Genomic DNA, 23,181 nt, shown 5'->3' with positions numbered 1-23,181 from the left:
AGCCTCTGGGCTCACCTTCCTGCAGAGCCGCACCATGCCGCCTAGCCCTCATCCCAGCGCAAATCTTCAAGAAGCTCCTCCCAAGGATGCAGGGATAAAAAAGGATTTCATTTCTCATCCAGAGGAGAAATTTGAAGAACCACCCTAAATGGTGTTTCAAAAAAGCAGGATACAAAATTGTACGCAGACAATGAGTTCAATGTGAAAAGACCTATGGGCAGCTCACAGGAGAGAGTGTGGTGTAAAACGAAAAAAAAAATTTTTTTTTTAAAGATGATGGGTAAAGGGATCTTAACCCCTGACTTGGTGTTGTCAGCACCACGTTCTCCCAAGTGAGTCAACCTGCCATCCCTATACAGGGATCCAGACCCATGGCTTTGGTGTTATCAGCACCACACTCTCCCAAGTGAGCCACGGCCTGGCCCTCATTGCCAGAACTTTAGAAAACACACAAAAATCTAAACAAAACCAAACAAGCTTGTGACCAAGAAAGGACCACTTTAAACACTTTGATATATTGTGACAGATTTTTTAGAAATTTTCTTTCATTGTTTCAGTTTTTAAAATTTTGTAACAAGCAGAATCAAAACCATTTTCAGGGCCAGCCCGTGGCTCACTTGGGAGAGTGCGGTGCTGATAACACCAAGTCAGGGGTTAAGAGTCCCTTACCAGTCATCTTTTTAAAATAAATAAATAAAATAAAATAAAGTTCTGGCAATGAGATGTATCTCTTTTATGAGTAGGAAAAAAGAATAAACACTAATAAAAAAGAAAATCACCTAAAATAAATGGAATAGGAATAGAAATAAAATCCAGACTCCAGTCTACAAAATAAGCCAGGAGTCCTTCATGTAGCCTCGAAGTCTCTTACAACCCGAGCCTTGGTACACACAGGTATGAGGAGAGGGGTAACTCCAGGTACAGGACAGGCAGGACCCAATGGCAGCTGCACCCCATGGCAGCTGCAGGGGCTCAGAGGACAGCAGCAGGGCTGCATGAAATGACAGCTACAGCACCAGAAAGCTATTCCCCATTCTCTTAGCCGAGGGCCATGTTGGACACCTCTGGGAAATTCTATAACCCTCACATCCTCAGGGCAAGTTTTTTTGTTTTTTTTTTTAAAGATGACCGGTAAGGGGATCTTAACCCTTGACTTGGTGTTGTCAGCACCACACTCACCCAGTGAGTGAACCCGCCATCCCTATATGGGATCAGAACCCGTGGCCTTGGTGTTATCAGCACCACACTCTCCCAAGTGAGCCACGGGCCGGCCCATCAGGGCAAGTTCTGCCTAGAAGGTCAAAGAATCCCTAAGACCACAAGAAGGCATAGAGACAGCCAGCCCTAGGACAAGCAAGGCAGCCTGTCCCTCTCCACAGGCTGGAGTGAAGCAACCAGGAGGCTCTGCTAAATCAGCCACCAAGACAGTGACAGAAGGGCCTGGCCCATCCTCATTTTCATACATACTCTCCCTGGCTGTGCGGCCTTTCAGAAACCAACGTGCAGTGTGTGGCAAACATGCTTGAAACCCGCAGGTAAATGTCACTCAAGGGTAGAGGGTGCAGAGAGACAGCACACAGTGATCTGTACCTCAAGACCCCCCAGAAAGGGCTGAGAAGCAGTCACAATAGGCAGAAGCAGTTTCACCCAAAATTGGCACAAAGGATTGATAAGCTTGTTTCTCATCCTGAGGTTCTTGCCCAAGTTCTCCCAGAACAAGAGGTACTGAGGTAGAAAATGCCATATCTATGCACTCTTGAAGATCCAGCTGCAGTGTCACCTCAGCTGGAGTATCTTCCCAGACTTGTACTGACAAGACAAGCCTCCCCTTCCTGAGGGTCCCCTCTCACTTATCCACTGCTCCTATAGGACACAGCTCTGGGATTTTGTGTTCCTGTGCATTCTGTTTTCAAGGTTAAACATCTGTTCAATACTTCCTATCCTGACCAGTGGGTGCAGGAAAAATATAAGACTTTTGAAAACTAGATGCCTGTTTGATCTAAGAAGCTCTTCTTAGGGCCTAGATGCAAGGCAGTGCCTTCCATCTAGACAAGAGCTTTAGTAAGAAAACATAAATAGAATCTTCATGAAATTGCTCTCAGTTCTGGCTCCTCTGTGGGAGCCAGCCCGTAGGCCACCTGGTGCCAGCAAGGGAAGAGGCTACCCACCAGCTGACACGCACCGCCCCCCTGCAGCAGCATGCTCCCTGCTCACAAGCACCGCGCTGAAGAGAAAGGGACAAGGAGCCTGGCCAGTGCCCTGTCAGCTGCCCCCACTGGGACCTCTGTCCTGTGCCCAGAGTGTCATCCAAGAGCAGGCAGCTCCTGTCACTCTCTCAGTCACACCTGCCCGCGGGCAGCTTTTCGAGATCAAATCACCAACTTGAGACTGTTTCCAAGTGGAGCTGACAGAGACCAGGTGTACAGCTGCCTTCACTGCCCCCAGCCCCGATTTGTCAGAGGCTGCTCTGGGCACCTTGTGGCATAACTGTCCCATCCCACAGTCTGTGCTTGGCTCTCACCCTATCTGACTCCCTCAGGAGGCTCCCAAATACCATGCCCTCTGGGTTCCTGTTCGTCTCCTTTAAGGAGCCACTCGACCAGGCTTTCACATGCTGGCACCCCCAGCACTGTCCTTGACACTCTTCCCACCTTCTACATGCACTCGGCTGACTCCTAAGCCTTTTAGCCTGGTCTTGGCCTCACTCCCGAGCCCCATGTGGGCATTTTCACCTGCATGCATAGATGTTACTAAACAGTGCTGTGCTCTAGGACCTGCAGCACAGGCATCATCTAAGAGCTCGTCAGAAATGCAGACTCGTAGGCCACACCCAAGACCCGCTAAGTCCAAATCTGCATTTTAAGAAAATGCCCAGGTGGTCCGAATACAGTCAAGTATGAGAAGCTCTGTGTACACAATGCTGGGTACAGAGGAGCCCAGTAAAGGGTAACACCATTGTTAACACCACCACCTCTTCCCTCCACCCTCAGCAAACTGCCTCTACGTCTTCCTCTCCCAGCTGCAGTTAAAATGACAACATCATCAACCCAAATCCCAAGCTAGAAACCTCAGACCATCTCTGTAATGATTACCGAGTGCTGTTATTCTGACTTGAGAAGGCTCTCACAGGCCTAGCCCTCCCTCGGCCACACCGCACCCTACCTGTGAGCGATGCATAGCCAGGCTTTGTTTACACGTCCCTCTCCCTGGTAGACTGAGTTCTGTGAATAGGCCTGTTTTATTCACCTGATTCCCAACAGTGGGCACAGAGTCTGACACATAAGCTTCAAAAGTTCAATGTTCGTTGAACAAATGAATGAACGAGCAGACAGGCGGGTATGTTGTGGCGGGGGGGGGGGGGGGGGATAAGTTACTTAAGGTGTGTTAGATGATAGGAACCAAAACTGGATGCAAAAACCACGCAGTGCTTTTTCTTGATTTTATAAAGTTGTTCCAGGAATAAAATCAAGTAGGTGGGAAAATCTGACCCAGCACAGATGGAAAGATGGGAGAGGTTTTTAATGAAAATATTTCTCATTTTTTTCCAATTTATACCGCTCTAACTTGCTGATAGGTGCAGGAACAGGTCCAAGGTCACTTCATGGGTCAGTGACAGAGCTGGGTGGAGTATACAACGGTTTAGATTGTTACAAGGTGGGTGGGGAAAGATAAGATGGCTAAAGATGAGCTAAGTGCCCGGGAGGGACAGGAATGTCCCAGAGGGAGGGGCACAGGGAAAAGCTGGAAGGTGGGCTCAAGCTCCCCGTCCACATGGAGAGTTCATTCATAACTTTGCTTTAGCGTCTGGAAGAGCGCCTGTGGTGAAGGCAAAATGTACTGTGGGCTGAAAGTAGCTCAGGATGCCTTTGTTCTAAGATTTCAAGCTGTGGACAAACCCATCACAACACCCAGCACTGCAAACAGTTCTAGGCGAGGTTTTAGTGGAAGGGCCAAGGTTCAACTTGCATGAGCCTCTCAATGCCCTGCCAGCTTGTCTCACCAACTAAACAGTCTTACTCCCAAGCTCCTGCAGCACCTAACATCACGTCTTGCACACAAGCATGGGTTTCACTAAATAGCTAATGCTAACTGCCTTGAGTTGGGAGCCTGCACCCCCTTGCCTTACTTTGAGAGAAAGCTCAGCCCCCTATGCCTGCACTGACTCAGTCATAATTCACCTTAACAAGGGAAGCTGTATAAACTCTCAATGGCCAGATCACTCATTGGCAGAGAAACTGAGGCACAGGGAAGGGGAACCATGCATCGCACTTGAGGCCCCAAACTCTGCTTCTTGGTCCCTGAGCCCAACCATTAATGCATGAGTTGTGGCAGGAGCTCCTCCTTTCTTTCCTGGGACAGCTGCAAAGCCAAGCCCCTGATAGTGGCACGACACTCATTTTTCTTTATCCCTCATCAGCACCTCAAAATTCTAACACTTCTGGAATGGGAATAATTCTCTCCCAAGCCTGACAGGCATTCATTCATTCATTTATTCATTCAGTGACATTTTACTGAAGTCTTACTATATGCCAACAACCATTTTAGGGTCTAGAGATACATCAGTGACAAAACAAAGAGCACTGTCCTTTGAAATTTATATTACAGTGGGAGAAGACACACACACAGTAAATCAGTAAGTTGCAAAGATGTTAGAGGGTGATATGGGCTATGAGAAAAAGAAAAATTAGCATAGGGTAGGGGAGATCAGGAAGGTCAGGGAGGCATGGGGCTACAGTTTTAAATAGGGTGACAGGAAGGACCCACTGCAAAGGTGCACTGGTAAGAGAGGGAGCCTGCTGCCTTCTGGGGGAGAACATTCCAGCCTGGAGAAACAGTCCAGACAAAGGCCCCAGGGTGAGTGTCCTGGTGTGTTCAAGGAACAGCAAAAAGATCACTGGGGCCATTTCTTCAACAATCATTTACCAAAGGCCCATCCCTTCTCCAGGCACTGAGTGGTGAGAATACTAATTAGCCTGACCCCTGCCCTCAAGGAGCTTATAATGTTGGGGGGTGTGGAGAGCGGGAATAAAAGTACTGTAAAGAGGATCACACCTGGGGCAGAAGGACTGGCAGGGCTAGGCTCACGACCCTCACCCAACTTGGGGGTGGAGAAGGGTCCAGGAAAGACCATCAGAGAGACTCTGGGCTAGACAAGTCACCCCAGCTCTGAATTTGGTGCTGCTAACAAGGCTGACCAAGCTAACCTTGCTCAATTGTTTTTCTTAGCTAAAAAAGAAGCCTTCCAAACACCAGACTTGTACAGAAAACCTTTTAAGTTGCAGCTGTACACTAGGTGTTTGCCATGTTCCGGGCAGCCTCAAATTAAAAAGGTAGATGCCAGATGGAAAGATCCGGGAGGGGCCACACTAGGGGGAACTTGGTGTGGCAATGAGTTAACACTGCTTTTCCAGGGCCGGCCCATGGCTCACTCGGGAGAGTGCAGTGCTGTTAACACCAAGGCCGCGGGTTCAGATCCCATATAGGGATGGCCGGTTGGCTCACTGGCTGAGCGTGGTGCTGACAACACCAAGTCAAGGGTTGCGATCCCCTTACCCGTCATCTTTAAAAAAAAAAAAAAAAAAAAAGACTGCTTTTTCACAACTCTGTGGACCAGGAAGTGATGGCATTATGTCCAGGGCCCACTCTTTAGGGGTGACCATCACATCACACTCACATCTCCAGGGCAGCCTGCTGCACGGGGTAGATTGTGCCTGCTTTTCTTTGGAATCACCTTGGAAGCACCCCTCCAGGGCTGCGCCTTAGGCTACTGGCCTCTGTTAAGGAGGAGAGTCCAGTGGACTAAACTGCGAATCTGGACAGTTCCACTCAGCAGAGCTCTGGCCTAAGAGATGCTAGCTCTTTTTCCCAGCTCAATGAAAGGGCACTTCTTCACAAGACAGAGTCCAAAGACAGCCCTGCCAAGACCCAGGAAGCTCCTCGCAAGAGAGCTCGGCCCTATTGACCAGGGGCTGGGAATCCTGGCCAGGCCAATCCATACTGGTTGGATCCAGATCCTGGCTGAGATAATGGGAAGGTGCTATTGGGTGTGTCACTAGCAACAGTCCCAAAGACCACAGAGATGATGAGAAGGAAGCCACCATGGTGAGTCCTAATCAGGTTCCTCACCAAGCAACAAGGGAGAGTCTTCAGGCCCCAAGGCTGCTGGGTGGGGGTGGGGCACAGATCCTCACTGCTTTTCTGTCCCAAGCTCCTGGGTCTGCACCCCCAAGACCCCCCGCCCCCACCCTCACTACCAGGCGTCTATGTCCCTTCAATCTCCGCACTGAGGCCACCTTCACTAGGCTGTCTCCCACTTTGCCTTACATTACTCAAGTCAAGCTCTGACTATGAGACTCAGGCTGTCAAACCTAACAAGGGAGGTACCAACCCACCACCCTGGCCCTGACCCGAACATCTTTTCAGATCAACCTGGCAAGGCCATTTCCTCCCTATCCCCCTCCAAGGCTGTCCTCCACTCTGTTCCAGAAGTTGCTCCCAGCCCTAGGTCTACCTGAGCGGCCTTAGCTCTACCTATAGAAAATGAAGGCTGGGAGGGCATTTACAAAGAAAAGTCCCCAGTTTTAGGATGAACCACCCCCCCCCCATTCCTTTATAAAGTGCTTCCTTTTCTGCCTCCTCACTTCCTTCTGCCTAAGAAGGTTTTACTCCATAATTGGCCTGTTTACCGCCACTCTGAGGGCTGCTGGGTGGGAGAGACAGGAGGAGAGTATTGCTCGAAGTAAGGAAAGGGATGTGTGCCCTAACACTGAGGCTGGTGAGTAAACCCTCCAAGGGCCTCTTTAACTACCTAAGAACCGGCCAAGAGCCCACGTGAGGAGAACACACAAGGCGGCAGGGCCAGCTGGAGACTCCCAGTAACCACAGGAGGGAGGCTTACGTTTGGCGCCTGGGAAAGACAGAACAATAACCAAAACTTAATCTGCTGGCTTCTGCTGAATAGCTGAAAGCATTACTCGGCATTGTTCTGAGTGGGGAGCCAACTAGAGACTTCCCAATTCTCCTTCTGTGGGCTAGGAGCTCCAGTGACATCAGCCCCCTGCTCCATGTGCTGAGCAAATTCACTGTCCACCGCAGGGCCCCAAACAACCCCAGCATCTCCCCTACCAGACCATTGATCAGCAGAGCCAATATGCTAAACAGGACCACCTGCTGGGCCACAAGCACATCCTTTGCTTCCCCACCAAGGTCCTTTGCCTACAGGGTTCTCTCTGCCTCAAGGACCAAGGCTCTTCCTCTCTGAAGGTTCCCCTCAAATCCTCCCTCCTCAGTACGGTTTCCCATTCCTCAGTCCCTTCCCCATTCCATCCCACACTCAAAATCTCCATCGCCCTGGTGTTGGCCTCTTTTCAGGCATTTGCCTTACTCTGTCCTGTTTCAGTAGATCCCTGAGGCCTGCCATGTCCCTCCAAGTGAGCAAGTGTGTCTCGCTCAGCTTTGATTCATCCAAAGCATGAAGCACACAGCACAGTTCCTGGCAGATGCTGAAGAACTGCTGCTACTGCCCCTTCACCTCAGAGGTGAAATGATGGACAGAGGGACACAGAGTCACACAAATGGAATGCTAAGATCAGCAGACAAAAAACACACAAGAAGACAAAGAGGAATCACAAAGAAATTTAACCAGGGGAGCTGCATCACGCCTTACCCTTCTTGAACTCCTCCAGCATGGCATCTAACTTGGTGTCATGGAAAACGAAGTGCACCGGGTGGTTGTAGAAGCGGGTGATGGTCTTGAGGGGGGTGCAGTCATCGGGGTCCACAAAAGCCAAGTCTTTGACATAGAGAATATCTACAATATTGGATTGCTCATCTTCAAACACTGGGATGCGGGTATAGCCACTTTCCATAATCTCTGACATCGTGTTGAAGTCCAGGACAGCATCGCTGCGGATCATGAAGCAGTCTTGGAGCTGGGTCATAATATCCTCCACGGTTTTGGTCCGTAGTTCCAGGGCACCCTGGATCATATTTAGCTCCTCTTTCACGAGGTCATTATACGGCTCTGTGACCTTTAACATCTCCATCAGCTTCTCCCGATTGTAAACGGTGCCAATCTCCTGGCCCAGAACAAAGTCCAGGAGCTTGCTGATGGGGAAACTGAGCGGAAAGGTGAGAAGCATAAAGAATTTGGTGAGAATGATGGTGTTGGCACCCACAGCCAGCCCGTGCCGGGAGCACAGAGCTTGAGGTAGGATCTCCCCAAAGATAACAATGCCTATGGTGGAGGAGGCCACCGCCATGAGGCCAGACCCAATGAGGTTGTCTAGAAGGATAGTGAGGGAGGTGTTGACCAGCACATTCCCCAGGAGCAGCGAGCAGAGCAAGTAGTTGCCCTTGCTCCGGATGGGCTCGATCTTGCGGGCATAACTCCTCTCCTTCTCAGTGCCACAGTTCTGCACGATGCGCAGCTCCATGGGGTCCAGGGCCATAAGCCCCAGGTTGAGGCCAGAAAATATGCCCGACAGCACTAGCAGCACCATAATGAGCAGGATGTGCAGCCAGAGGGGCAGGAACCTCCCAGGCTCCTCCACCATGAAGAGCAGTGAGTCCTTGTCCATCCACTTTACCCAGGGCCCGTCAGCCCGGGCCCGGGTGCACAGTGCATACAGCTTCATGTTCTCGCTCCTCCGGAGGAACTTGGTGAGCACCACCAGCATCCCGGACGTGTTCCCGCGGCTCACGTTGACCAGCTGCTGGACGACCAGGTCCTTAGTGAGCTCCAGGCAGTTGGTGGACTCGTGGGCGGTCTTGGCGTCGTCCACCTCGGTGAAGGAGATCAGGTTGCTGGAGATGTTGTCCAGACTCAGGCCGTACAGCCTCAGGTTCACGGTGCTGCCCTCGGACACGAAGATGGTGCCATCCGGATTCATCCCACACGACTTGTTGCAGCTCTCCAGCCTCATGCCCACGATCGCGCCCCACTGGGAGTTGCCGTGGCCCCGGGCCCCCCGCGCCCACAGCGGCACCAGCAGCACCAGCGCCGCCAGGAGGAGGCGCCCTCGGGCCGGCCCTCCGCCCGGGCGCCCGCCCCCGCCCACCGGCGCCATGTTGCTCCGGCTCTGTCGCCGCCGCTCCCGGCGCCCCGCCGCGCGCCCCGCTCGGCGCCTCCGCTCCTGCCGCTCAGCTGCAGCCGAGCCAACTGCCCGGGCCGCGGGCCTGACGTCAGGTCGGCGCCCCACCCGCCCCGCCCCGCCGACCCACGCCCCTCATTTGCATGAGAGGCTCCGCCGCTCCCCTGGGGCGCGCACTCGCGCGCCCGCCTTTAAGGGGGTCCAGCACTTAAGGTGGAACGGCGCCGGAGCGCTGGAGCGCTGGAGCGCCGGGCAGGCGTCCGCCCCGCCCTCCGCCTCATCGCCTTTCCCCGCCTTTGCCTGCGTTGGCGCTCGGTGGGGCCTGTTCTTCTCTGCCGGGAGCTAGCGTTCCGGCCGCGCCGTGCCTGTCCTTCGTCTGGTCCAGCCTTGCATGCTCGGCCCTTCCTGGTCCGCAGCAGTCTGTAGTTCATCCCCGGCGGGCGACTTTTCTCTGCAGGCACGACAAGAAAAGTGCTTTTCCTCATTTCGACAAAAAAAAAAAAAATAGAAAAAGAAAAAAGACCCGAGGGCAGAGGTCGGCTTTGCATCCTGCCCCTTGGAGACTTCTCTGGCCTCCTCACCCTGGGAATTTTTACTGTCCTAAGGCCAGAAGTAGGTTCCCCCACCCCCACCCCCAGCCTGACGCTTCCATCGGCCAGTGGCTGCCTGGTGTGGAGGGCAAATCTGCGCATCTAAGGTTATAGAAGGGCAGGCTCTGGCCTAAGCTTCTCTCCTGTCATTTCCACTTAGGCATGAATATTTATTGAGAAACTACTATGTGTCAGGCACTTGTTCCAGGCTCTGACAATATAGCAGTGAACAGGCCAAAGTCTCTGTCCTCTGGAATTTACATTCTAGATCAGAAAACAGGCACGTAATATTTATTCCATCCTCCCAACAAATCTAAGAGGTATGGATTATTTCCATTTTGCAGATGCAGAAATTCAGCCTGGGCACAAATTCTGGTCCTTCCAGATTGTCATCTCTCGGCCTCAGTTTCTTCATCTGTAAATAGGGGCAAGAATGATAATACATCACCAGTTTGCTAAGCTGTGCAAACCGTTGGCCTAGACCTTGAACACAACAAGAAAACTTTTTGTGAATATTCTTAGGCTATGTCGTAGTAGTAGGTGTTGTTGCTACTTGCTCTTCCCGGACCAAACCCCTAACCCCAAATCGTGGTGGTGACTAACCAGCTAGGGCAGCTACATGTGGAAACCAGCTAACAGGCACTGCGGCAGGCCTAGCCCTGAAATGACTGCTTCCTGGATGGCCCAACCTCGATGTCAATCGGCAACTATGAATTGAGCACCAGGCATTCAGGGTATGTGGGGAAGACCGTGGCTGCCCACACTCAGTGAGGGCGAAGGAGACACAGACAAACATCCTTACAATAATTGCAGAGGTGCGCTGGGAGTATCAGGTACTAGACTGACCAATGGGTCTCAGCACGTCTTTTCCCAGCCCTGGAGACACAGAATCCACTTTACTCTCTCCCTGCATCAACAATTGTGTTTTATTTTTATTTTGGTTTACTGTTTGCCAATAAAAGCAACAATCAATAGCAGCTGGAAACAGCCTAAACAGAGAGGAACGATCATACAGTGTTGTGGAAGGAGGCACGGTGGCAGAGAGGCCTGATTTAAGAAGGCACCGTTAGCAGTGGTAGAGGGTTCTGCAAACTAAGCAGCCTGAAGAAGTCCCTTGCAAGTTGGTGCCTCACGTCATATTAGACACTGTGTAGTGAGTGGCCCGCAGTCTGGTTTTTCAGGGAGCAGGGGCCTCCCTGAAAAATGATGGCACTGGCCAAGACAGAACAAAAGCAGAACCTTTGACTGGCTGTTCCCTCCCTGTCTCCACCAACCAGGGAGAGCCACCTGCATTGCCTCAAAGCAAGCCTGGCTCTCAGGAAGGCTTCTGACCAGGCTTCCTCATTTCTTCCAGCTGGCTTTAGCACCAATGCCCTCCCCCACTGTACTTAGAAACTTTCTCATTCTATTATCGACCAATTGGCTATTTTTATGTTGTCCTGTCTGCACTCAGAAGCTCTGTACATAAGCACCGAGTGTACTGACAGAAGCCAACAAAGAGAAGGAAAAATAAGCTTTTGAGACACTTGGATTAAAAGTAGGAGCAACGGTGAGGGTAATGGTAGGAAAAAAATCAGTGTCTGTTAAAGTTCAGTTAATTACACCTATCCATGATTGTATTCACATTCATGATTAGGTGAACAGAGCAGATTCAACGAAGTAAAAAAATGAAATTCCTCTTTGCTCTCCCAGGGCCTGCAATCTAGCCAGGGAGACAGGACTCACTGTGTAAAGATAAATACAATATAACTTGAGAAGTGTATGAGGAGGTATGTGGGGCCCAGACTGGAGACCAGGTTCAGTTGCTGCTGGCTTGCAGCCCTGGTTAGGAGCATCTAATCTTTCCACATCTGCAAGTCAAAATACCTCTCCCACGGAGTTGTGGGGACAACATGGAGATAGGGGTCCATTAACACGCAGAAATCCTGGATGCATGTGTGGCTCCCCCATTAACCAGGCAGAAAGCTAGAAGCTGCCTTCCTTTGGGGGACACATGAAGGCATCATCAGACCTGTTTCTCTGCCTCAGGGTAGCAAGTCCTTACCTGAGTGCCCTCCATTTGCAACTAAGGAGTGGGAGAAGGTCTTTCTCCAAGGGTCCTGACCCCTGAGCACTTAACAGAGCACTCCATTCATGAGATCCTCGGACCTGATTGGTTCTTTCCAGTTGTAGGCCTTGTGGTAGCATGTCTACATCTCCCATAATTGAGCACACTCCTTCCTGGTCCTGTGAAGAGAAATAGTCTTCAAGTCTTATTGCCCCTTCACTTGTACCCAGTATTGTGCTGGTACTGGGGATCCTGTGATGAACAAGGATCCTCAATTAGTAGCCTGGAATCTAATCCTCCTGGGCTGGATTCTTATCTGTCTTCACCCTCTGGGTCTCCAAGATGGGGAAGCTGCTGGCAGAGAAGCTGCTCTTCGGCTGGCGGTGCTCAGAGCCTGAGGCCTGCTCTGGCCCCACCTTGGGCAGTCCCTTAGGCTGTGCCATGAGCTCTGGGGTCGGAGGCCTTGGTTGGGGGCAGTGGGACACCTTTTCAGGATGAGCCATGGTCATTGTCGATACATGCAGTGGCCTGTTCATCGGCTGCCCTTAAGTATACAATAACACTGAGCATTTGCAGGGTACATCCGTGCCATTAAATTATCTTGGGCCAGCAGCCAGTTAGCTCAGTTGGTTGGAGCATGGTGCTAAATTATCAATAATTATTATGGACAGAGCGAGCATGGACTTAGCTGGGGTGGTGCCTTAGCTCAAATCCCAACTCAGGTCATCCCAGCAAGTGGGGACATGAGGACCTGGATGGGAGGATGTTGTGATTTGTACCTGAGACAGACACTTCATTGAGCCAGAGGAGGGGTGAAAACATCAGGTTAGTGGCCCATGCTGTGCCGGGATGTGCCTCTGATAGGAAGTTGGATGGCAGATTAGCAATGCTCAGAGAGTTTGTATGAACTGGGTAAGTAGGCTCCAGGGCTTTCCTGGCCACAGGACAAATTGTTCTCCTTCGGGGACAGGATGCCTTACCATGGGGGTTCAGAGCACAGCACTAAAGGCATCCTGGGGGCTGGCTTGGAGGCTGATTGACTGTGTGACCTGGGACCCTGGGACATTCTTGAGTGCCCAGGGAGATGATGCACGATAAGCACTTCACAAGTGCCTTTCCTATGGTAAGAGCACAATAAACATGCTCAGCAACCATAATGACGGCGGGAATGATGTAGCCACGATTTTTAGAAGACACTTGCAAATTTCCTTAGCTCCACTGTGTCTCTCCATGCAACTGCAGCCACAGTCTCCCTGTTCTTTCCCTTCCCTTTCCTTCGGAGGGAGGACATCGGCAGAGAATGATGGGGGAAGAAGGGAGACTGAGGGGAAGGTCATCTAGGACTAAGCAAGACCAAGTCTGGATGCTGAGGCCTCCTGGGGAGGGAAGAAAGGAGCTGAAGTGGAGGTGAAGCCAGGTGGAAGTGAGCTTGGCAGGGGTATCACAGTACATAGGGGCTCAGCTAAAAAGGCAGGGCAAGCCGGGGAGAGAGAGAAGCCTCTTGTTTGGCATCCAAGAGACTGACGACCCCTTAAGGCAAGGCCTTCCTGGGAAGCCCCTGCCAGTACCAGGGCCCCTGAGAGGAGTCCCAGGCAGCAGCTGGTCTGAGAAAGTCCAGGCAGACCCCAGGACCCTCCTTTATGCCACCCTCTTCCCCTTGTGCACTGGGGTATCCTTTGTTCCTAAAACTGGCTACCCCAGCAAGCTTTTCCTTCTGCCTGAGAAAACACAGACCCTTTTCTTTTTTTATTTTAAAAGATTAGCTATTAGTCACTAGAGAAAAACAAAGGAGAGCAAGATAACAAACACCCAGTATTTACAAAGGCTTAAGAACAAACTGCTTGTAGTCACTGTCCCTAGTTTCTGACTCTTTTTTGGAGTTGGCAAATGGAAAAAGGCTACAGCAGAAATGTCAAGCTGGTGAATTGGGGCAAAGTGCTTCGCCTCTGAGGGCTGGGTTTCTGCATTGTTAAGATGGTAACCAAGAGACCCTCCTTGCCATATTGATAGAACTAAATGAGCCAGTGTTACTGCTCCGTAAATGTTAGTTTCTATTCCTTCCCCCAGGTCAGGACTTTTCATATTACACTTCTTTTTGTCTGTTTGTTTTTTGGCAGCTGGCCGGCACAGGGATCCGAACCCTTGACCTTGGTGTTATATATAACACCGCGGTCTAACCAACTGAGAGCTAACCAGCCAACCCCATTACATTTCATTCATTTATTCAATTGTGTATTTTAATTTTTTTATGGAGCTTCTGAAATTGCAAAAATTATACAGTACATGTTCATTACAACACATCCAAATAACACAGAGTGTATAAAGTAGAGAATGTAAGTCCTCCCCCTCGTCCAGTGCCCAGGGACTGTTTTTCTGTCGATTCTTTCTCCCCTGTCTACCCTCTTCATTGTCTTTTCTTCCCTACTCTGGGCTGGAGGTCACTTGGGAATCCCTCAAGGACAAGAGTGTCAGAGTCGTTTCTGTATCCAGTGCTCAGCATTCCATATGCATTTATGGAATGAATTGGATTTCCCTTGAAAAGCGAGTAGGAATAATACTGTTGGGGGCTAGGGGTAGGGACTGAGGAACAAGCATTTAGCCAGCGGCTTCATCTGTAAAATTACAATTCTGTTTGCCAAGACTATATTTACCCCTTGATATCATTTCTGTTCTATTGTATCTGTTTCTTCTTTAAAAGAATCTGGTCTTGACCCAACTAAATTGATTTCTTTGTTAATCCACAATTAAAAAAATACTGGTCTCGCCTTGCTCATGGGCATCCCCTCATCACCCTGCAGGAAGCCTGTAAGGATCAGTGGGGGAGCCAAACCTGGTGTCACAACACTGTGTTCTTCATAACACAAGGTCAAGGGTTCAGTTCCCCATACTGGCCAGACACCAAAAACACACAGAAAAACACCACACTGTAACCGAATGCTCTATGTGAATGGCACCCACGCCCACATGACCTAGCACAATCCACATGTGCCAATAAATCACCTCGGGCATGTCAATGAGGCAAGTTCCTAATTTCCCAGTCTTATTGGTCCCAGCCCCACCCAGAAATTGAGATACTTTTGAGATCTTCATTCCCAAGTGTCCAGATTTTCTCAGGTCTATCCCAAACAACTGCTAAGTTACCAAATACCTATAGAGTCTTAAGCAACCAGTCTATCTTGCTGGGCCTCAGGGCCTTTCTCTTTGACAGAAGGGGACTGAATCAGATAAACAGATTCTATCCTAATTTAAATTCTTGGAAGTATACATTTTTCCTGGGTGACAAAGGAATGAGTTGCAACTGGCTTCTGTCAGGAAAGGCAATATGAGCACGATCAGATGTAGTGGGCATCTGCTTTGATCTGTCTGGCTTCCTATCCTCTTTCTTCTGGGAACATACCTCTCCTTCCTCTGGGAACCCATCCCTCCTCCGTTTCCATGGGTTCAGGTGTGGACAGGCAACTGACCAGGCATGGACAGTGAAAGTACCCCTGGCCCTGACAATTGACCTAGCATGGGCAGGACACCAAGAGGGGTCCATAAGGGGTCTGACCTGGGCTTTTATACAGGGAGGAGGGTCCCTAAATGGAGATTATGGAAACCTGAAACTGCCTGCTGTGCCCCCTCTTCCTGCTGAAGGCAGGACTTCTGTTCACCTTCATCTCAATCCTGTAAGGGGCGAGGGAGAGGTACTATTATTTTTTTTTTCTTTAATATTTTATTTTATTTTATTTTGTCAATATACAATGTGGTTGATTATTGTGGCCAATTACCGAAACCTCCCTCCCACAGAGGTACCATTATTAGTCTCATTCTCCAAATGGAGATTTGGAAAGGTTAAGAAACCTGCTCAGGATCACACAGAAATGGGTTTTGATACTGTTCAAACCTGTGTTGATTCCAGACCTTTGTAATCCCTGCACTGTACTGACGCTCTAAGGACTCGGGTTAAGGAACAGAATGGTAACCAGTTTATTGAGGAACCTCAATCAGTGGGGCCTTGACATGGTTTTATTTCTTTTTCATTCAAGGCTTTTCACCGATTTCTGTCACATTCCCTTTCCCCTCCCTTCACAAGGTCTTAAATGGATCCCATAGCTTTAGTATGACTTTTAGTATTAAACACCCAATCAGGTTCATTAAAAGCTTCCATCTCATTTCTGATTTACATCTCCTGCGTGCCTTCCCGATCACCCTTCTCCTGGCTTGGGGATCAGTTTCTGCTCAGGGACTTGGAGGTGGGGAAGGACTTCAGTCAGCCTTTCATTCCTCCAACAGCTGCAGTTAGTTGCAGAGAGAAGTATGTTTGTGTGTGAGCACGTATGGGCACGTGTCTGGTGTTGAGTGGAGGGGTCATGGGATACTCCCTCTTTCCTTTTCAGGGCCTAATTTCTCCAGTGTTGGGGCCTGGCAATGGTGAGAGGGGAATAAGGGTAATTTCTCTTTACTCAATTTGCCACAGTTTAACCTCACCTCCACCCCACTTCATGGTTGTTGCTGCTTGACTGAGTGTGACTTGTGTCCAGATATTGGTTTCTTGTAGTGTGAGTTTCAACCCAGTCCCTGTCAGGATTCCTTGCCCCCAGCTTCTTGCAGTTGGGGTACACTTTGCCTGGCAGGCAGCTCCTCTTGGGTGAGTCCACCACCCAATGGTTTCAGTATAGACCACTCTGCAGTCAATCCCTCTCTCTGCCCCAGTTTCCTCTCCAATTCTCTCCTCCCTCTGTTCTAGGAGTCAGAAGCAGAACAGCAAGTCTACTGCCTCAGTGGAGCTCTGATCCTGGCATGAGGTGCAGTCTCCTTTCTCACAGGAGCCCCCATAGTTTCTTGAAGCACTTCTTCACTTGACTTTGAGAGGTATGTTAATTATATATTTCTGCGTAATAAATTACCCCCTAAACTTAGTGGCTTGATACAGTAAATATTTATTATGTCATAGTTTCTGTGGGTCAGGAATTAGGAAGCAGTTTAGCTGGGTGGTTTTGGCTCAGTCTCTCATAAGTTGCAGTCAGTGTTGGCTGAGGCCGCAGTCATCTGAAGACTTAATTGGGGCTGGAAGATCCACTTCCAATCTCACTAACATGGCTGTTGGCAAGAGGCCTCAGTTTTTCACCGTGAGGGCCTGTGTATAGGGCTGCTCACAGCCTGGTAGCTGGCTCTCCTAGGGTAAATCCAAGAGAGAGAAAGACCAAGATGAAAGCCATAATGTCTTCTATGACCTAGCCCCAGAGGTGTCATACTACTACTTCTTCCATATTCTGTTGGTCACATGGACCCAACCTAATGCTGTGCAGGGAAGAATTACACAGGGCATGAATATCAGGAGGCAGGGGTCATTGGGGCCACATGGAGGCAGGCTATCACAGGAGGTGAGGGAAAATCCTCTTTACTGAACACTGTTCAACTGATAAATTTCCCCCCACCCTGACCCCCAACAGCTTCTATTAAAGACTGGAAATTAGTCTTAACCAGGGTTATGGTTGGGGTCCGAGGGCCTATACTCTACTTAAATGTCCAATAGACACATAAACTTAGTATCACCAAAATGAAACTACTGATCTTTTCTCCAAACCATGTACCTCCCATGATTTCCCTTCTGTCAGTATACCGCAATGCCATCCTTCCAGTTGGTGTGGCCAGAAATCTAGGAGCCATCCTTCACTCCTATCTTTCTCTTATATCTCTTCCTGTCCCATCAGCAAATCCTGTTGGCTGTACCTTGAAATACATCTGAAATCCAGCTAGCTGTCCCCGGGCCCCAGCCACCTTCCTTTCTCACTGGGATTACCGATATAGCCTCCTGCATGGTCACCTCACTTCTACCCTTTCTCCCCTACAGTCTCTTTGCAAATCAGCCGCCAGAGTGATCCTTTAGAAACATATGATATATCACAAACCTCCTCTGATCAAAAACCTTCCAGAGGCTCTCCATTTCTTTTAAAGTAACAACTGAAATCCTGACATTGGCCTACAAACAAGAGTTTGGTCTTAATCCAGTTAAAGAAGGACAGAAGGTTCTTAGTGGGGAGGTGATGTGACACAAACTAAAAATTTGGAAGGCTAATCGTTGGCAGTTTGTTGGGTGATTGGGGTGGGGGAATTCCAGCTCACAAGCTATCATTGTACTGCAGATGTGAAAGGACAAATAACAGAGGGCTGGCCTGTGGCTCACTCGGGAGAGTGCGGTGCTGATAACACCAAGGCCATGGGTTCGGATCCTATATAGGGATGGCTGGTTCGCTCACTGGCTGAGCATGGTGCTGACAACACCAAGCCAAGGGTTAAGATCCCCTTACTGGTCATCTTTTTTAGAAAAAAAAAAAAAGAAAGGACAAATAACAGTTAATAAAAAATAGCTCCCTTTTGTTGAGTGCTAACTGTGTGCCAGACACCGCACTTTCCACTCCTTACCTTGCTTCAATCTTCATAGCAATTCTGTGAGATAGGTACTATTATTGTTATTCCACTTTTATAGATAGAAAAACTGAGTCCCGAAGAGGTTAAAAAATTTGCCCAATGTCATGCAACCAGGCAAGGCCAACAGAACCAGATCTGTCTACTCTAATGCACTCCAAGATGTCATTTTCATTGAGAAATATTGAAACTAAGGGACATTGTAAACACCTTGATGACAGAACATAGGAATTTTTATTTTCAAAAAACAGACATGTTTGAGTCTAGTTGTTTAGAGAAACACTGAGTATGATTTAAACAATCATGGTTTTGTAATTGGGCTCCTTACACATTATCCATCAATTTTCAGTCTAACCTTGACTTCCTGGCTTCCCCTCAGAGCCAATAACCCTCAATCTGACTTTTGGAAGTTGCCATCATCAGGCTGGCTCAGGTCTTTGAGCCAAGTTAACTTCAAAGTCCCAGGCTGGTTTGTCGAGACCTCATAGCTTCCACAGATCCTGATGAACCTGCCGTTCCTTGCACACGTGTGCTCTGCACAAAACAGGTATTTCCCAGCTTCATCTACACCCTGGCTTGGCCTCTGTCATAGCTGTAGCTCAGCTTGACCCACACACTTCCCCACTCAACCAGGTCCTGGGGTTCTCAGGGCTCCTCATCTGTTGGACTTCCACAGGCCGAAGGCAAATGAGGAAAACTGTGCCCACCAAAACCTTTCTTAGCTGTTTGACCTTCAAAGCTATAGTTCATGATGTTTCTAATTACAGACCCCAGTGATAGGATCTGCACATTACTCACTTCTACCCTGCACCCCAGATCCCTGAGCAGTATCCCCAAGTCAGCCAGTGGCTTCTTCATTTATAAGCCTACTGCTGATGCACATGCTTTCTTCTAAAAGGACCAAATCTGCTTTCCCACAGCACATTTCAGAACACAAGTAAGCAAATCATAAAAAAGCTGTACAAACGTGGAACTGTTTAGAGTCTACAGTGTGATGTGCAGCCTTCATGCAGTGTTTCATTTCTTGCTCTCCACGATCCAGTATGTTAGGTTTCATCACATTCATTTTATAGATAGACAATTTGAGGCTCAAAGAGATCAAGTAATTTTCCCAATGTCATACAGTAGAGCTGGATCTCAAAAAGGCAGATGTTTCATTCCACTCAAATATGCCAGAGTTCTCCTCCCTTCCCTGCCCCATTCTCCAATCCTCAGTGAGTCAGATGCCCCAACTGCAGCAAGCAGGTATATGCATCCCTAGAGGAAGTCCCTAATTCGTGGGAGTTCTCCCGCTCCATGGAGCCACAACAGATCTGAGATCTGGTCCTCAGGGTATTGATTTTTATCAATTCACTGATGGAAAAACAAATTGGGGAGGATAGGTCACCCTAATTAAACTAACAAGTAATCTAAGTGATAAACCCAAATACTAATTTCTTAATTTATACTGAGAAATTAAACTAAGAGGCTAGAATGTTAGGCTGGAAGTCCTCCTTATGATGTTAGAAGAAAAGGCTTGATTTGAATAAAGTTATAAGGAGACCCAACACAAGTACTTAGAAATACTCTCTCCTCCGGATAGAATTGATATAACTCTGACATATTTTCATCCCTTGACTGTTCTTTTTCTAGATTGCAGACTCTTCTCTCTTTAGTTATGACATTACATTGGATGGGTCACAATGAACTTTACTAGATTATAGTTAATTACAGTTTTCATTCCCTAGGGGAAATTTAGAAAACACCACAAATGCACACTCAGCACATTTCCTAATCATCTCCAAGGGAGAATTTTAAAAGCTTTTTTATTATGTCAACTTTCACACGTACACAAAGCTAGAAGGAATCCCACGTACTCATAAGCCAGCTTCAACAGTTATCAACATTCTGCTGGGTTTTTTTTTCATCATCCTGCCCTCCCTTCAACACACACACACACACAATTTTCTCCCACAATATTTTAAAGCAAATCTCTAAATCTTATTTCTAAATTCAGGTGTTGTACTATCGGGAATGTATTCTATGAACTCTGTACAAATGTCCTAACCTTAAAGTCCACCACACCAAACCATTTTGAGGTCAAAATGAGATACTGGATGTGAAAGGGTTGTAGTTCTCAATATTGGGCTGCATATTAAATTCTCCAGGGGGAGATTTTCAAAACCAAATCCCCAGACTCTGCCCCAGACCTATTGACTCAGTGTCTGGGGTTAGGGCCCAGACATCTGTGTATTTCCGAGGTACCCCAGGATATTTGATTGTGGTTTGTTGGGAGGCCAGTATTGAGAAGTCAACAGTGGGAAGTAATTGGCTAGTTAATGTTACATCTACTGTCCTCTTCTATCCTCCATGGTCTGCTTGGAAAATTGGAGGTACAGAGAGGTGGGACCCAGTCAGCTGTGACTATGGATGGGACTGACAATAGACCTGACTCAGGCCTCACTGGATCTCAAGGAGGGAGGGATGGTTGTACTGGTTTCAGGGGGGCTGATGTTAGGCCCTGCTTTGGGTCCTGGGGTGAGGGAGGTGGATCTGCAATGAAATAGTGGGAGGGAGAGGAAAGGATGGGCCAAGAGGCTGCCTTGGAGGCTCTGTCATTGGGTGAGGGATATCAGGCTTCATGGTGCTCCTGAGTGGAGATACCTGTTTCACTTTGAAGACAGGAAAGTGGAGGAATCATCCAGAACTGCTGGAATGCACAACTCGCATTATATATGAATGTCCCTGCCTTGGGGTTCTGCAGCCAGAGATCATGGGAGATGATTTCAAGGAGAAAAAGGGGAATCTTAGGAAGCTGAAAGGACAGTAGGTCAAGACCTGATCCAGCTTTCAGAAGGGGCAGTGCTGGAGGTGATATGACTCCTTTTCTCTCTTTCCCTCTACTGCCCCTCAACACCTTGATAGTGTTGAACTTATCTGAACCCTGTTTCTGGAAAGCCACTACAAGTAAACAAATCCCCCCATCCTTTTGTGTCACCCCCGCCCCATTTTGAGCCCTGAGAAATAGCTAGTCTTAAAGGACTACCCTGCTCTAGAATATTCCAAAATAAGACCCACTTCTTCCCTTCCTCCGTGACTCAGATAAGATCCTCTCCATCCTTCCTCATAATGACTCCTTTGTTTACCTGCCTCTCCAAAACCCTGGGCCCTCTTCCTTTTCTTTGATACATTCCTCATTAATAAGCATCCTCCGTATTGCAACAGTCTGAACGAAATCATCTAATTTAGTGTCCAGTGCATTTCACCTTTCACACCCTTCTCCTTTATTCCCCTTTTCTTTGTCATAAAGAATGTTACAATGAAAGATCTGCTGATGTTAATCTATCAGAAAACCAGGTGACAGGTTGCACAACACTGAATGTACTTTATGCCACTGAACTGTACACTTAAAAATGATTAAAATGCTAAATTTTATTCTATGTGCCTTTTACCACAATAAAAAAAATCCAGCTGACAGAGGAATACAATGTAAATAATTTTATTCAAAATAATTAGAACCCCTACTATGTGCTGGGTGATAGGTTAGGGGGTGGGAAAGTGGGTGGGTCCTGCGTTAGGAAATGAGTAAGACCTGTTTCCTGTGGTCCAGGAGCTCCCAGCCTTGCTGGGGAGACAAACACATAATCTGCTAATTAAGCTACATAATTCCAGGTGACACACATTATAATAGACATGTGTACAGACTGATTTGAGTTAGGTTGTGAACAGCCTTGAGGGCTATGTGAAAGAGTTTGGATTTTATCCTATGTTAATTAGGGGCCATGAATGGCTTTAAAGCCAGGGTATGACATGAATAGATTCACTACAATATCTAATATCTTACCATACGTCTGCTTTGTGTGGCGTATGTTAAAAGATCAATGGCTGTGACAGCTTTAATTTAAAAAACTTGGTCCCCTGTAAAGCAGGCTCATATTCATGTTTCTCTTCCTAAATATATTTATGCTCAGGAAAGAAAGAGAGAGCGAACCTTTGTTAAATCTGTTGGGAAGACATAGACACAGATCTGGTAAGTGCGCTGTAAGAGATGTGCATTGAGCACATTGCGGGCTAAGAGAGGGGCAATTACCCTGGCCTGAAGAAGCTAAGAAAGGACTCCAGAACCAAGTGGGCTGGAGAAAAAGGGGAAGAGAGGAAACTGGAACATACAGGTGGAGGAAAGGAGCTGTGGGCAATAAGGCCAGGGGAGGATCAGGGCCAGATGGCACAGGGCTTTGTGTGCCAAGCTGAGGAGCTTGAATTTCCTCCTCACAGGTGATGGTAAACTATCAGAGCCCTGTTAATAACAATGATGATGATGAAATAGTGCTTATTACATGCCAGGGGCTATTCTAAGAGGTTTACCAATATTGACGCATTTAACCCTGACACTAACTATGGCTAGATGCTTTAGGTCACTTTGGTGGTCATGTCGAGAATGGTGGCCAGGAGACCGGTCAGCACACATGTTGTGGTTCTGGAGAAAGATGAAGGGAGGGAAGAAAAGGAAGTGATGGCTTTGAGAATTAATTAATTAATTTGTGTGCTTTCAATTATTTTTCATTTGTGGTTTGTTTTATGACCCAGAATATCTCGGCAAATGTGTCATTTACACTGGATGCTGTTGGGTGGTTTCTATAAATGTCATCAGGTCAAGTTGGTTGATGGTTCACGTCTTTTATAAATTTGATAATTTTCCAGCTACTTTAATTGCGGATTTGTCAAATTCTCCTTTCAGTTCTACATCCTGCTGAGAGCTCCGCACAGCCAGGAGGATACTATGGCAGAGAGATAGAATGTTTGCTTGGGACTGGAAGAAACCTTTTATCTCCTTAAATTTACTCTAGAATGCAGAAACAAAATAGAAGTCACTTGGTAATCCCAGCAGGCCTAGTGAAGCTCAGGACAAATGCAAATAAGGGAGACCGGGCATTCGGCCACGCGCGTTTCCTGGGTTGGCAAGGCAACTGATACCAAAGCCAGCCAATCGGTGAGAAGCTCACCTGCGGGGGCGGGGACTCGACAAGAGCCAATGAGACGCGGGGCAGATGGTTCTACAGGC

The 23,181-nt window shown here is 48.3% G+C and overlaps 1 protein-coding gene across 2 annotated transcripts in view; it reads right to left on the bottom strand.

Annotated features, from left to right (window-relative positions):
• Positions 1 to 9,068, bottom strand: part of CNNM4 (cyclin and CBS domain divalent metal cation transport mediator 4) — a 38,051-nt gene extending 28,983 nt beyond the window's left edge. For both annotated transcript variants that reach the window (XM_063077905.1, XM_063077906.1), the window contains exon 1: positions 7,667 to 9,068. In XM_063077905.1, coding sequence (XP_062933975.1) covers positions 7,667 to 9,068 — 1,402 coding nt within the window. The remainder of the gene's footprint in view (positions 1 to 7,666) is intronic.
• Between the last annotated feature and the right edge of the window lie 14,113 nt (positions 9,069 to 23,181).

The sequence above is a fragment of the Cynocephalus volans genome, chromosome 14 (assembly GCF_027409185.1).
Source record: "Cynocephalus volans isolate mCynVol1 chromosome 14, mCynVol1.pri, whole genome shotgun sequence".
Taxonomy (NCBI): domain Eukaryota; kingdom Metazoa; phylum Chordata; class Mammalia; order Dermoptera; family Cynocephalidae; genus Cynocephalus; species Cynocephalus volans.
This window is presented reverse-complemented; position numbering and strand designations above follow the sequence as displayed.